Source organism: Mauremys reevesii, linkage group 26 (genome assembly GCF_016161935.1).
Source record: "Mauremys reevesii isolate NIE-2019 linkage group 26, ASM1616193v1, whole genome shotgun sequence".
In the NCBI taxonomy this organism is placed as follows: domain Eukaryota; kingdom Metazoa; phylum Chordata; order Testudines; family Geoemydidae; genus Mauremys; species Mauremys reevesii.
This window is the reverse complement of record NC_052648.1, coordinates 5,546,129-5,561,040: the sequence shown is the minus strand read 5'-3', so window position 1 is coordinate 5,561,040 and position 14,912 is coordinate 5,546,129. Positions and strand designations below refer to the sequence as shown.

General features: G+C 54.1%; 1 protein-coding gene across 2 annotated transcripts in view; it reads left to right on the top strand.

Moving 5' to 3' along the window:
• PALM (paralemmin) overlaps window positions 1–14,912 on the top strand; it is a 62,321-nt gene that overhangs the window by 35,264 nt on the left and 12,145 nt on the right. For both annotated transcript variants that reach the window (XM_039515372.1, XM_039515371.1), the window contains exons 4-5: window positions 2,406–2,536; window positions 13,922–14,030. In XM_039515372.1, the coding sequence (XP_039371306.1) occupies window positions 2,406–2,536; window positions 13,922–14,030 (240 nt within the window). The remainder of the gene's footprint in view (window positions 1–2,405; window positions 2,537–13,921; window positions 14,031–14,912) is intronic.

Here is a 14,912-nt window from a genome sequence, read left to right as displayed (position 1 = left end):
GGTATTTAGGTGCCTAACTCCTCATTTTGGGGGTTAGGCACTGAAATATGTTTAAAAATCTGGCCTGGAGCTTGTCTAGGCCTCCGGTGCTATCTGTGAAGTGGGGTGATGCTACTGCCCTTCCACACAGGCTGTTGGGGGGTGAATAAAGACTGTGAGGTGCTCGGTAGAGCACAGAGGTGACACTTTTCACATGGTTAGTGGGGTGGGGGAACCATTTCCCTCAAAATTGTGCGACCCTTAAAATGTGCTTTTATCCACCTTCCCCTCTGCACCCCGCTATTCAGTTCAGTGTTTCCTTGCACGGTCACCTCCCGGGGGCAGGTATGATGGACTCGAGCAGCGTTTCTCAAACTGGGATCCGCAGATCCCTGGGAGTCCCCGAGGGTACTCCAGGGGGTCCCCGGGCCCCGCTGATCAACTCCTCCCCCTCCCTTCCAGCGCCTCCTTCACGATGGGGAACAGTTCCCTGGCGTGAAGGAGGCACTGGGAGGGAGCGGGAGGAGCAGGGACCCTGGGTCCGCGCCGCTCCTGGAAGCAGCCAGCATGTCCCTGCGGCCTGGGGCAGGGACAGGGGGTCTCTGCGCTACCCTCAGCCCCAGGGCCAACTCTGCAGCTCCCATTGGCCGGGAACTGTGGCCAATGGGAGCTGCAGGGGCAGTGCCTGAGGGCAGGGGCAGCACACTGAGACCTGGCAGCGGCTCCTAGGCAGGGGCCCAGAAGAGGGATGTGCCAGTTGCTTTCAGGAGCCGCCCAAGGTAAGCGCCGCCCCCTTCACCTCCTCCAACCCCCTGCCCCAGCGCAGAGCTTGCACCCAAACTCCCTCTCAGAGCCCGCACCCCCTCCTGCACCCTGTCCTCCTGCTCCAGCCCTGATCCCCCTCCAGCACCCAAACTCCTTCCCCCCACACACACCCCGCACCCAAATTTCCAGCTCAGAGCCCACAACCCTTCCTGCACCCCAACCCCCTGCCCCAGCCTGGTGAAAGTGAGTAAGGGGGAGAGCGGAGGATGGAGGGAGGGGGGGCCTGGACTCAGGGAAGTGGGAGGGGCAAGGGCTGAGTGGGGGAGCTTGGGGGAGTCCCTGAAAATCTTAAATCAAAATGGGGGTCCTCAGGTTGCTGAAGTTCGAGAACCGCTGGACTAGAGGGTGAGCGACTAATATTGCCATGTCTGGGAAGAGGCCATGAGAAGCTGCGTTGCTGCAGCTTTACAGATTCGGGGGGGGGGGGGGAGGCGGGTAACAGGAAAAGCTCCAGGATGCAGATGTGCCGCTTTGAAGGGCTTCCTCTGAAGGGTTTCCGTAGTAGCTTGGAGACCAGCCATCTCCCTGCTTGCTTGCGCCAGGTGGCAAAGTCTGGGGACTGACCCCAATGACTCACCTGCCCTGGCATGGGACATCCTGCTGGCCAGAAACAGCTGTGATCACCTGCAGACTAACCCACTGGGCTTTGGGTTCCCCGAAGGGCTGATCTGAACATCGTGCCTTGGACAGGGCCTGGCTCTGGAGAAGGGAAAGCAGCATTTTCCCAGCACGGAGAACATTCCTCGCTCCTCACCTGCACTGAGACTGCTAGGCTGTGCCCAAGCCCCTCTGACCTGCGTTGGGAAGGGCCCTACGCTTTTCTGATGAACACCAGACTGTACGAGGTTTGAAACCGGGCCAGAGGAGCAGGCCATGGCTGTAGATAGACACCATTGGTCGGGCTTGAACCTACAACCACGAGTACCCAAAGACTATGCTGCTACTGCTTGAGCTAAAGGAGCAACTCCTTCATCACTGGGAAAGTACTTTTGGATGAAAGTGTTAGCCAGCGCTAGTGGTTTTCCTAGGTGGGAGGGAAGGCGTTAATGGAGAGTTTGACCCGAGTGAGAGGGAAGTGGTGAAGTCACCCTCTCTGGATGTCTTCAGATCAAGATTAGATACTTTCTTGGAAGTGGTTTTAGCCAACATGATTGGGCTTGATACAGGAGTGACTGGGTGAAAATCTCTGGCCTGCAGTATACAGAAGGTCAGACTAGCTGTTCTAATGGTCCCTTCTGGCCTCAAGCTTGATGAAGACACCTGAGGATTCACACTCACATGCTAGGATGATGGGCAGCAGTACAGATAGATTCAGCCCCATGATGCAGAGTGATGTCCTTGCTGGCTCATTTTCTGCAGGGCTACTATCGTCTTGCTAATGTGTGTTCCTGGGACCACTCCACCCACACCCAGCGGCTCCTCCCATTGCAGGTAGCGTAGGAGGTGTCATGGTACTGCTCCAGGAGGCCCATTAGGAGAGACCCCAATACTCAGCCTCCTCCCTGCTATGTTGGTGGTGCAGCAATGGACCCCAGGTGCTCCCTAGGGCAGAGGGAGGAAACTAACCGGTCTCTCTGTGTTCCCTTCCCAACCCTACCTAGTCCAAGGCTCTGAGGGAGAGGTGGCTGCTGGAAGGAGCCCCGTCGTCCGCCTCCGAGGAAGACGAGGCCATGAAGAAGCAGATGCAGGAAGACAAAGTGAAGACCAAGGAGCTAGAAGAAACCATCCAGAGGTAATGGCGAAGGAGTATACGGAGGGAGGGCACCCCCCCCCGGAGGTGAGGGGAGCGGGAGGCCATTAGTGGGCACAGGGTAGGTGGGAGCTGGTCCTGAGAAGCAAGTAGCAGGATACCAACAGCTACACCGAGAGGTTGGAGGCAAATGAAGGTGCTAGTTGGCTTTGCACTAACTCACTTCCCCACCCCCTTCACCCCAGCCCTGGTCTCCCTGCGTGCCCCTTCCCTGGCCAGCCTCTGGGAGGCCACCAACACTTGTAGCCCCACGTGCGAGGGCCATGCAGATCAGCTGGAAGAAGCCATGTTCTTCAGGGCTGATGGTCCTGTCACGCACAGGAGACCCAGCTCCCTTTGCACAGGGACTAGCTGGCTCCTGCTCGGAGAAACAGCCGCCCGGAAAGGGACCCAGATTCAGACTGCACAGAGCGCACAATGCTGGAGCGTTCGTCTGGAGTCTGAGGCAGCGTGGTGTGAGCAGGCACCTTCGAGTCAGGATGCTTGAACGCTAGGCCTGACTTGGGGAGGCAGTGTGATCTAGTGGTTAAAGTGTGTGTGGAGGGGGGAGGCACCAGGGCTCTCTTCCTGGCCCTGCCACCGATTTTATTTGGGTGACCTCGGGCAAGTCATCTAATCTCCCTGTTTCTCCATCTGTGAAATGGTGAACAGGTCCATCCCTACCTCGCTGTGAGGTTTGTACGTAGGGCTGATAAGAGGTGGTAAATATGATATTATAATGGGGCTAAATCCTGAGCTCTTGACTCAGATCTTACTCAAGCACAGCCCCTGTGGCAATCACTGGCATGTTGCCTGAGAGAGAACGGCAGGATTCATACTCCTGCTAGCAGTGAGTTCGTGCTGAAGCCCTGCAGACACCTCGTGCCATTTCGGCTTCTCCAGTCCTGGAGTGTCTCCCGCTCCGGGGCCGGGTGTCAGGGGAGAGCTGTGCACAGCGGTGGGGGCTCTGGCGGGGGATAGGGAGGGTGGAGGGGAGCTGAAGGATTATGTAGCTCAACTTCTTTAGGCGTATCCAGCCGGTTGGGTGTTGCCTGGAAATACAACGGACTTGCGCTCCCTGTTCCCTGCACCGCCTCCCACACATGAGTGTCTGACACACACACAGCTGAACGTTCCCTCTGTCCGGGAGCTGCTGACAGGGGCAGTTTTCCCATCGTCTCCCCCAAGCAGTGGCGAGCGAAGCCCCTTTCACTGTCTGTGCATCCGGGGCAGAGCCACAGCTCCATAGCTGTGCTGCAGAGCAGGGCACCAGGGACTCGGTTTGGTCTGCATCCCTATCAAAGTCCTGAGGGTTTTTTTTCCAGAGCCGCCCTCCTCCTCTGTCACTTTAAAGCCTCCCTCCCACCCGTACGGCAGCCTTGACCTTTTGACTCTGGTGCGCTGGAAGCTAGGGCGGGTGGGAAATATTCCATCTAAACTGTTCTTGGCTGGAAATCAGGGAATTCAAGTAAATGGGATTTTGCGCAAAAAGTTTCTGTAGGAAATTTCAGTTGAGCATTGAACCTTGATACCGTGATTGCGAAAAGCTGCCCCAGTGCCTCAGAGGAGTTGCAGTTTGGGTGTCCTGGGCTCCTATTTGGCTATGTGGACCAGGCCTCTCAACCTAACTTCCCCTCCCCTGCGGCCTCGTGGAGGTATGACTGCCACGATGCACCTCCCTCCCCCCACCAAAATGAACCAGGGTGTGGAATAGCAGCCAGTGATGGGTTGGGATCACGCAGGGGCATCAGCAGGGCTGAATGTAGAGACCCTGGGGGGGGAATAGGCAGGGGCAATGGGTCAGGACTGAGCTGCAGAGGAGACGGTTGTATAACATCTGGCCTTGCTAACACTGGCCATCTCCAGCCCATGCTGTTCATAGAATATCAGGGTTGGAAGGGACCTCAGGAGGTATCTAGTCCAACCCGCTGCTCAAAGCAGGACCAATCCCCAGGCAGATTTTTGCCCCAGATCCTTAAATGGCCCCCTCAAGGATTGAACTCACAACCCTGGGTTTAGCTGGCCCATGCTCAAACCACTGCACTGAGCTACCCCCTCCATTGCTTAAGTGCTCAATTCCCTCCCAGTTGAAAGGCCAAGCAGTTTGGTTTTCCCCCTGTAATTTTCTCCTCATGCAGAGGGGATTTCAGAACACACTTGCTTTGTCCTTGTGGGGGGAGGCCGATAGCCATGCGCCCCGCACCCTAGAGCACCCATCAGCAGCAATTAGGAGATGACATTATTTAAAGTGAAAATCCAATAGAGAGTGGGAGGGGGGAAGAGGGAGAATTGACTCCATCAGGAACCTGTAATGCTGCCCCCGGGGAGATATGCCTGAACACAGACGGCTTCGCTCTCCCAGCTCTCTCCCTAATGGCATTTGTGCTTGTCACATCGCTAGAGGCTGCGGAAAGCTTCCCAGCTAGACACACAAACTCGGGGCTGAGGGGCGAGGACTGAGGAGCATTTGGTGCCATGGACAAAGCTCCATGAGGATCTACAGCAGAGGGATGATCCTACCGTTGGCTGGGAGGGGGGGTGGGCCTTTGTCCTCTCTATCTCGGAGCTCCTATCAGTCTGTCTCCCCCATCCATCATTTTGCTCTCTGTCTCAGGGGAAAAGTGGGTTATACAGTCTCAGCTGATCTGTGTTCCTGAAACTGATCAGCGCCAAACACCTGCCCCCCTCACCACCTAGGCGCTGCCTTTCCCTTCCCCGTCACAGATGGCAAAGGGGATACCCCCACGGAGCCCAGTCACAGCTGCTTCTTGCATGGCTGCACCACCCTCCACAGACAAACTGGACTCTGCATTTCACAGCAATAGGGTGACCAGATGTCCCGATTTTATAGGGACAAGTCCTGATATTCAGGGCTTTTTCTTATATAGACGCCTATTACCCCCACATCCCCTGTCCTGATTTTTCACATGTGCTATCCGGTTGCCCTACCCAGCGAGCACAAATCCACCCTGCAGTTTCAATGGGATGTCACCGAGAGCAGCATTTAACCCATCTGTGCGTTGTTACATCCATGCTCCCTGGCCTCATTAGAAGTAGTGGGAAGTCTCGCCTATTTCAAAAAGTGCAACAATTTCCCCTTTGAAATCAAGAGGAGATTAAGCGGAGACATGAGAGCGGTCTTCAAATACTTGAAAGGCTGCCATAAAAAAGATGGAGAAAAGTTGCTTTCTTGCCATCGAGGGCAGGACAAGAGGCCATGGGTTCAAACGACAGCTGGGCAGATTTAGATTAAATCTCAGGAAAAAGTTCCCGGCTGTAAGAACAGTAGGACGATGGAACCAGATGCCTGAGGAGGCTGTGAAAGCTCCTTCACTGGAGGTTTTCTAAAGGAGGCTGGAGCCATCTGTCTTGGATGGTTGAGACACAACAAATCCTGCGTTTTGGCAGGGGGTCAGACTAGATGACCCTTTAAGAGGTCTCGGGGCTGGGGCGGTCGCTTTCAGCCTCTCAGTCGCCAATCAGAGTACACCGAAGCATGTGTGCGATCTGATTGGCTAATGGCCTGGATAGCATTGAGTCCTGGGGAGTCCTGTCTGAGACATGGCTGGTTTCAGACAGCTGGGATCTGGGATTTGTCTCCTCTATGTAACAGTGCGCGTGTGGTATCGGACATGTATTGTTATTTAGCAGGTGCCATTGGCTGGATAGTCGGGAAGGAGTCGGATTGCTGTCCAGTGGATATTGAACACGGCAGCAACCAGATCTGGAGTGCTGGCTTTGCAGTCATATATCTTAGATGAGTTAGAAGGAAACGCAAGAAACTTTTACCCTCTCCCAGTAACCTCCTTCCTGTTCATTCAGCTGCCAAAGAGCAGAAAGAAAAAGCCAGCAGCAAAGAAGCCTTGCTAGGAGAGGTATCCCAGCAGCCAGAATGCAGTAAATTACTCCCTCTCTGTCATGCTGGCCATTAATTACAGAGAATCAGTGCAGATATAGGTCAGATCCAAAGAGGCCATTGTCCCTGTTTAATGGCACAATGGATTTTTCAGAGGCTGGAGAGGGGAAGTGAGCTTTACAAACAGGAGACCGAAATAAAAATCTGCTGAAGGGGACACTGTGAAAATAACAACTCTGCGTGGCCAGGCCGGATGGTGATCTAAGCTAGACCGGGTACAAATCTGGAGGCAGTTCACTGACATCCCGGTTCTATACCAACAGAAGTGAGGTCAGAACGAGGCCTCTTTATTTAAAAATCCCCTGCCTGAATTGCTAAGAACTAAAACTAGTTAGGAAATGGGGACAGGTTTTTATGAGAAATTGTGGAGCTTTTGGGGGCAAAAAGCTCAGAAACATTTGTAATATTTCATCCGACTAATAACATAACAAATATTTCAGCTGACTAATAACACCAAAAACCCACGGAGCGCGATTTTAGTCTGATCCAAAGCCTGTGGATATCCATGAGAGTCTTTTCATTCACGCTGATTGTTTTGGGATCGAAACCTTGCACCCTGTTGGTTTCAGTGAGGCTGCTCGGTTGTAACAAGGATTACATTTGCCCTACGTCCACTTTGCCAACTCTTGCAATTTAATTTTAATTTAATTTTTTCATTTAATTTTATTGCAAGTCTCATGATGTTTGGAGCTTTTTCTTAAATTGCCAGCCCCCGGAGTCATGTGAATATAGAAAAATCTTGGCTTTTATTTTTAAAAATTTTCTGTCCTTCACGGGTGCAGAGAAAAGTTTGAAAGCATGACCTGTGTGTGACCTAAAGGCTCCAAAACCAGAAAGCAAATACCCAAGCTATATTATTTATTTAAATCTCATGATTTTAAGCCAATATTATGGTTTTTATGGGGCCGGACTCCTGATTCTTGAATGCTTGGGCATAGCAATACAGCAGTTTTAAACATCTGATTTCATTCTCACTACTGATACTGTTTGTTTGTGGAGGATTTTTTTTGTTTTTGGCTTTTGCATTTCACTCAGGTAGCAAAATTAGTCTCGTTGGTTTCACTTCCTAGTTTTCGCCACTCGATGCTTTTGTGATCAGGAGCCAGTTGCTGCAGGGTGGGATGTTCCAAGCCTCCCCAAGGAACTGTTTGCAAAACTGATGCTTGTTTTAAACATTTTCATGTTAGGCTCAGTGCTTTGCAAAGGTAGGGAAGTCCCCAGAGCTGCTTGGTTTCATCACATTTGCACCAAGTATATTTTCATCTGTGAGTAAGGAGAGGGAAAGCACTGGACAGGGACTCAGGAGATCTTGGTTAATTCTCAACTCTGCCACCAACTCTGTGTATGACCCTGGCCAAGTCCCTTAGGGGGTGTCTACATTGTAATGTCAGCCCAGGGTTAGTAGAACTCGAAGGAGCAGATCCTGGGTTTGTTAACCTAGGGCTTAGCGTTTACACTCATTTGTAAGCACAGGTTGGGAATTATTAAATCCTGGAGCTCCAGCCTCTACACTGCCTTATGCAGGCCCAAATCCAACCACCCGTATCCCAGACTTCCTAGTGTTCTCCCAAAATGTGGCCATTCTAGCACTTCGTTCATGGTGCAGTGTTGGAAAACATTATTATCCACCCAACCTGATTGTCCACAGCACTGAGAATGTCGACCCATGGGATTGTTGGATACTTTTGGCAGATTTCTAGAGTATGAATCAGTGGGATTGTCTACACTGCAAGGGAAGAGGCCTTGATCCCTGGGTATCAGCTTGACTGAGGCACTCGGACCCTCCACCCCATGAGTTCCTGGGTTAGCACGATTTGTGTATGGATAGAAGGGGGGTTGGCATGAGCCTGAGTTTGAACCCTGGGCTTACATTGGGTGTGTCTACACTGGAATGAAATACTCTTGGCCGGCCCATGTCAGATGACTCAAGCTCACAGGGCTTGAGCTGCAAGGCTGTAAAATTATGTTCGGATGCGGGCTGGAGTCTGAGCGCTGGGACCCTGCGAGAGGGGAGGGACGTATGTATCCAGAGTTCTGGATGGGCTTGTCCGGCCCACGCTGCCCCATCTTCACTGCTAGTCACACGGGCATGGCGACCCGCCCTGCAGCCGCACCTCCGATGGCTGCGGAGACAGATCCTACCAGTCTAGCCCTTGTGGCTGCAGCTCGAAAACGTGACCCCGGCAAGGTTCAAAAGCGAATAAGGCAAACAGAAGGATCCTGGGGCGTTTTAAAAAACCTCCTAGTTTCTAAGCCAGTCTCCTGAGTTTCGGGGACTTAACTTAGGAGTTCTGCACATTTGGGGTTGGCCGTGTTGGTTTCTTCCTCTGTAAAATGGGGCGAATAAAACTCCCTTTCTCCCACCCTTTGCCTGTTTAGACTAAGCTCACAGTGCAGGGATTTTTCTCTTAGGAGGTGTGGGCCCATCGCCGCAGAGTTAACGCGAGCTATAGCCTCGCTCAGGCGAGAGCATCCACACTGCAAAACAACACCCCAGCTACACAGAGCGGGCATGTTAGCTGCGGATGCGTTCTGCTTGCTCCCGCTGGTGCCCGTATCCCCTGGTGGGCCCGCCCTCGAGTTAGGGGGCTTTGCGTGTGGATGGGATCGAACTGGGGCACCACTCGAGTTAATTCTGCCGGGTTTAACTTCGAGTTCAAACAGGACATTCTCTGGCCAGGGCTGCGCAGAGGTTCGGACTGGCTGACCGCAGAGGTCCCTTCGAGCCTTATGAGCTATGAGTGGGTGCTGCCTTGTTTGTACAGCCCCTGGCACAATGGGGTCCTGGACTGGCTCTGGCCTCCATGTGCTGTTTTAAACAGATAACAAGAACGGTTCCCTGTGATCTATTGAGTTATCCTGGCAGAAGTGGCGTCCCAGAGAGGCGAGACAAGCGAGGGAGTTATAAAATCCTCAGCTCAATCGATGGGCCAGTGGTCAGGTCATTAGCCTAGAACTTGTGAGACCTGGATTCAGCTTCCTCTGTGGCTCAGGGCAAGACACTTTGCCTCTCGGTGCCTCATTCTGCCCAGTGGGGATTACAACACTGCCCTGCCTTGCAGGGGTGCTGTGAGGATGAAAGATGGTCAAACGCTTGGCGATCTACTGAAAAGCGCCATATAAGAGCTAGGTATTTATTTCAACTGCAGGAATGCCTAGGAGCTGCCATCATGGACCCTGGGTGCTAGGTGCTGTACAAATACAGTCCCTGCCCTAATGATCTTACACTTCCAGTGAACAGTCTGAAGCTACATTTTCTTCCACCCTTTGCAGCCCTCACGCTGTCACCAGAATTTATCAGATTCTGTAACTGCCACATTTCAGCCTTTTAAATCAGATGAAAAATCTTCCCGCAATCAGTGTTTTTATGTCGTCGGCTGGCTCTGTAAACGGCTGCCTGACTTTCCTGAGTGATTCAACCATCTGTACAGATGGGAGGGGAAAAAATGGGGTTTGCAGATAAGTTGTTTGTCTCAATTTTGCCTTTTTATCACCAAACACTTGGGAATCCTCTGGCCACAGGTTAGGGTGACCAGATGTCCCGATTTTATAGGGACAGTCCTGATTTTTGGGTCTTTTTCTTATATAGGCCCCTATTACCCCCCACCCCCTGTCCCGATTTTTCACATTTGCTGTCTGGTCGCCCTACCGCAGGTGCTTAGGGGGAGACAGAGTGCAAGCACCAGTTAACGCTCTCCAGTGTAATTCCACTGCTTTGCTTTCCGTTGAATAATGACACTCTCAGTAATGCTAGCACTTGGTCATTCCCTAAACACCTATTGGCAGAGGATGGCCAAGTGCTTTGCAGCTAAGGGATTAGCTCACAGCTCCCCTGGGCAATAGGTATCACTATTGACTGGTAGGTAAACCGAGGCACAGGACAGTGAAGTGACTTATCCAAGGTCACGTAAGGAGCCAGGAATCCAGGCTGTATATCCTGACTCCGTTTCCTGCTGGACTCACGTGACCACGCTCTCCCTCCCAGAGTGAAGATTAGAACCCAGGGGTCCTGACTCGTATACAACTCTGACCACTAGATCGCACTCCACTCCCCTGGCTGGGGCTAGAACCCAGGAGTCTGACCCTCAGTCCTATGTAGCCATCAGCAAACAGTCACCTCGCAGAGAAAAATTGCAGCGAGGGATTGCCCTTGTTCTGACACGTCACCTTCTGCCCATCCTGCCCCTTCCCCTTTCTCCCACCAGCTCCATGACTTTCCACCCCCTGCAAGCTCTCAATCCCACTGAGCTCCAGCAGCCAGACATCACTGAGCAGCCCCGAGCAGGGTGGCCCTTTTCCAAACCCAGGATGGTATTTTTGTCCTTTTTTTTTTTTTTTTTTATAAGCAGCAGGAGATGCTGTTGTCCTGGTGGCAGCGCTGTGTGACCGGTAAGTATGGTGAGGTGCAAAGCCTTGAAATAAGTGGCCCGTGGGATGCAGTGAGTGAAGGCCCTGATGCTGCAAAGGCATCCGCGCGGACAGATCCAGCCGCAGGGGGTCAGCGGACAGACGGGTCTGCCTGCCTGGGATCCCTTTGGCAGATCATAGCTTAAGTGACACCAGTTCATCAATTTGCACAATCCACTCCCAAATGTATGCAGCTCTGCTCCCACACGCTCCGCCCCGGGGCATGAGACGAGAGATTCCAAAGTCTCTAGCCTCATCTTCCGAAAGGACCAAGGCCCTGAGCCGCTCTGAAAATCCCGGCCATCGAAGGTGCTTCGGTCGGGCCTCCAGAAATGGAAACACCCCAAATCACTAGCCACTTAAAAAAAAAATCTTGTGCTGCCAGCCCAATGGACTAGACACTAGAGCATCCACTCTCAGAGCCCTGGCTATTGGCAGAGAGCGTGTGGCATGTGGACAGGAAATCTGCAGCTTTTTGCCTTCTTCCATCCACAGCCAACGTCCTGCCTGGGAAAGTGTCGTGCGTTGTTGGCTCATTAGTTCAAGGCTTTGCACGGGTAGCTCTGATTTGTCGGTGGCCGTTGTCCTCCCCTAGCTGTTATAAATATTCGGTGGAGGGAGTGAAAAGCTCCCGGACCTGGTGAAATCCGGAAAAGAAACGTGCAATCAAGAGCCGTGCCGCTGTCTCTTGCAGCGCAGGAGTGCTGAGGCCAGCAACTGCTGCTGAAGTCAATGGAAATTAGGGGGGCTTTAGCTCCTCTGAAAGTCAGGCCCTCGGAGCCTCGCCACTGGATACATAGATTGCTGTTGTAACCCACTGGCCGGTGCGTGTCACGGTCCCTCCCTGTGCCGATCCACAGAGGATATGGGTCTGCCACGGCTCTTAGCCTGAGACCTGAACTTTTTAGCTCAAGCAGCAGAATTCATGTGATTAGCTCTAGAGACCCCCAGCTCAGACCCTGATGTTGGCCAGGATGGCCACCGCTGCCCCCTAAAACAAACATGGGGGTAAAGCCGTTGTCACGTAGGGACCCTGATCCAGCCAGGCCTTAAGCACATGCTTAGATCCCATCAGCTTCAAGGGCCTGGGTGAATGTGGAGGGCCAGCGAAAAGGGGTAGGCACCACAGAAGCCCTCAAAATAGAACATAAACGGCGCCTAGGCCTTGTGCTTCCTCCCTTATCGATTCACTTCCTGCGGGCAACGTGGCAGGAATAGATCTTGGGCAAGAATCTGAATGAGGGTGGGGGCTTGGCGGGCCAGAGCTAGGAGGCTGCTCCGGGCCGTGATGGGGAAGAAGTCACGGGGGTAGTTGTAGGAGAAATTGGGCATCGTGGCTGGAGTGGCGCGGGCAGGGGGCGATGCCCCCCTACAAGGGATTTAAGGAGTTGGATGTGGGGGTCTCTCCCTTGGGGAGTTTGCTTTGCAAAATGGCAACATGGAAAGCCATATCCTCAGCTGGTGTAAATCGGCATTGGTCCATTGACTTCAGTGGAGCTTTGCTGGTTATACCAGTTGAGTATCTGGCCCATGAAACATCTATCTGATGGTTTCCGTACACTCCCATCTGTCTGTCTGTCGGTCTCTGTACACTTCCGTCTGTCTGTCTCCATACACTCCCACCTGTCTGTCTGTCAGTCGGTCTCCGTACACTCCCGTCTGTCTGATGGTCTCCGTACACTCCCGTCTGTCTGTCAGTCAGTCTCCGTACACTCCCACCTGTCTGTCTGTCTGGTGGTCTCCATACACTCCCACCTGTCTGTCTGTCAGTCGGTCTCCGTACACGCCCACCTGTCTGTCTGTCTGTCTGGTGGTCTCCGTACACTCCCACCTGTCTGTCTAGCTCCTTCAGCCATGGGTGGGTTCCAGCAGTTAAAAGCAGGAGATGAGGTCTTTTCCACCCCTCTCTCTCCCACACCCCCATTTGAATTTTAGGGCATTAGAAATAATAATCTGCCCATCCGAGGAGCTCTCCAGCTCTAGATCCCACCCGCGGCCTTTAGACAGTCGCTCACCTTCCTGTTTCGTGGGGGTTTGTGTCGTACCAATTGGCCCTGTTCCGTGCGCTGCGGGGGTAGCAAGGGGTGCTTAGTGCGATGGTGGAAACAGGTCCTTGCATGAAGCCAAGGAAATGAGCAACAACAAAACCTGGGTGGGTTGGTTTGAATCCAGCGTGAGGCCGTGGGTGGAGGCAGGTTTGGGGTTGGCCGAGCTCTGGCTGCATCGTACGATCGCCAGATGGGCAAGATCGGTGCCCTCTGCTTCATATCCTGAGCCTGATTCTCCTTGTGTTTACACCAGCACCCGTCCTTTGGCTTCCATGAGTTACAGCTGGTTTGCCACGGAGTAAAGGCCCCATTGAAAGCCAGCGAAAGGGCTCCCCTTGGCTTCAGGGAGCTTTGGCTCAGGCCACCCATGTATGAGATCAGAATTGGGCCTCGGTGTGGGGGGCGGGGTGTGTGTGCAGTGGCAGAGCACTGTGGGCACTTGGGGGAAGAGCAAGGCCGCCCTAGGTCAAGATTGAAGCGCGTGTTGGGACCTCTGAGAAGGCAGTGGGGTCTAGTGGGTAGAGCAGAGGGGGCTGGGAGCCTGAACTCCTGGCTTCTATCCCCAGTGCTGGGGCGGGAGTGGGGTCTAGTGGGTAGAGCAGAGGGGGCTGGGAGCCTGAACTCCTGGCTTCTATCCCCAGTGCTGGGGTGGGAGTGGGGTCTAATGGGTGGAGCAGAGGGGGCTGGGAGTCGGGAGCTTTAACTGTGAACTCTGAACCCTCCCAACGATTTGCACCAGCTGAGGAGCCGGCCTCTGCCTTTCTTTTGGTTCTGTCCCTCCATCTCCCTTTGCTCCCAGGACAAGCTGGCGTGGGGCCTTTGGGGGGGGCGGGCTGATCTTTGCCTGGATAACGTAACCAGGCATTTCGCTCTCAGGTTCCCCGGGAGGGGTGGGGGGGTCTCTCTGGTACTTGGCTCCTTTGAGACTGGTCGGGCTGGCCCTGCGGGCTGGGGACGGGAAGCCCATGCTACCCCCTGCCATCGCACGCTGCTCAGCAGCCGAACTCTGTCTTCCAGGTTAGAGAGGGAGCTGGAGATTCTGGAGAACGGGGACTCGGCGCCTTCCACCAAGAAGCTGGGGAAGGAGGTGCCAGCAAAGGAGGAGAAAGCAGCAAACGCACAGAAGGTCAGGTCAGGAGGGGGGGAGAGGGGGAAGCTTAGCCCTGGCTGGCCTCAAAACCTTCCCTTAGAGAGGTCACTTCCATTAACCCCCTAGTACCGCGGCGCCCACAATAGCAACGGGATCTCCATGCAGGGGCCCGCCCACTGCACAGGTTGGCATGGAGGGGCTGGGGCGGTTAAAGGGATAAAGCATCTCTGGCTGTTCCCTTGAGACAGCTGTGAAAGGGCAGCAGGGACAGAACCAGCTGCCTCGGTTTACCCTCAGCCACCCTCGCCCAAGGCAGAGGTGCTGCGGCTGATGCACCGAATGGCCTTGAATCCAGGCGTTTGGGGAACCAGGCCTGGAATCGGTTCATCTGTCGTCGCGTCGTGCGGGTGTGTAACGGCGGGTGCCCGAGCTGCAGTCAGAAATATCTGCACGTACACGAGGCCCCAGTTCCCCGGCTGCCTTGCGCCGTCGTGTGCCGCCTGGGGGTAAAACGCTGCCAGATCGGAGTGGAAGCGTTGGGTCTCCACTCGGCGCGGGTGTGAGGGGCGGTTCTGCTCAGGAGTATTTCGCACGTGCACCGGTGCCAGCCGTGACACGCAAGCAGGCAGGGAATAGGGAATGCAGTGCTGTGTGGCTTTATTAACAGGGGAGATCGAAACAGGTGACAACCAGCACCTCTTCACCTGAAAATAACGCCCGTCTTCCCCAGGGCAGAGCTTTGCCGCCAGCCCACGTCCGCCCCCTCCCGAGAAAATCCGCACACCTCAGCCCCCGTGCTGGGGCCAGCCCCACAGCTCTGCCCCGTGCCCCCCCGACCCCCTGCCATCGCAGAGCTCAGCCACGCCCCCTGCTGGATCAGAGTGGACACTCAGAGCCCCCCGCACGCCCAGCCCGGTT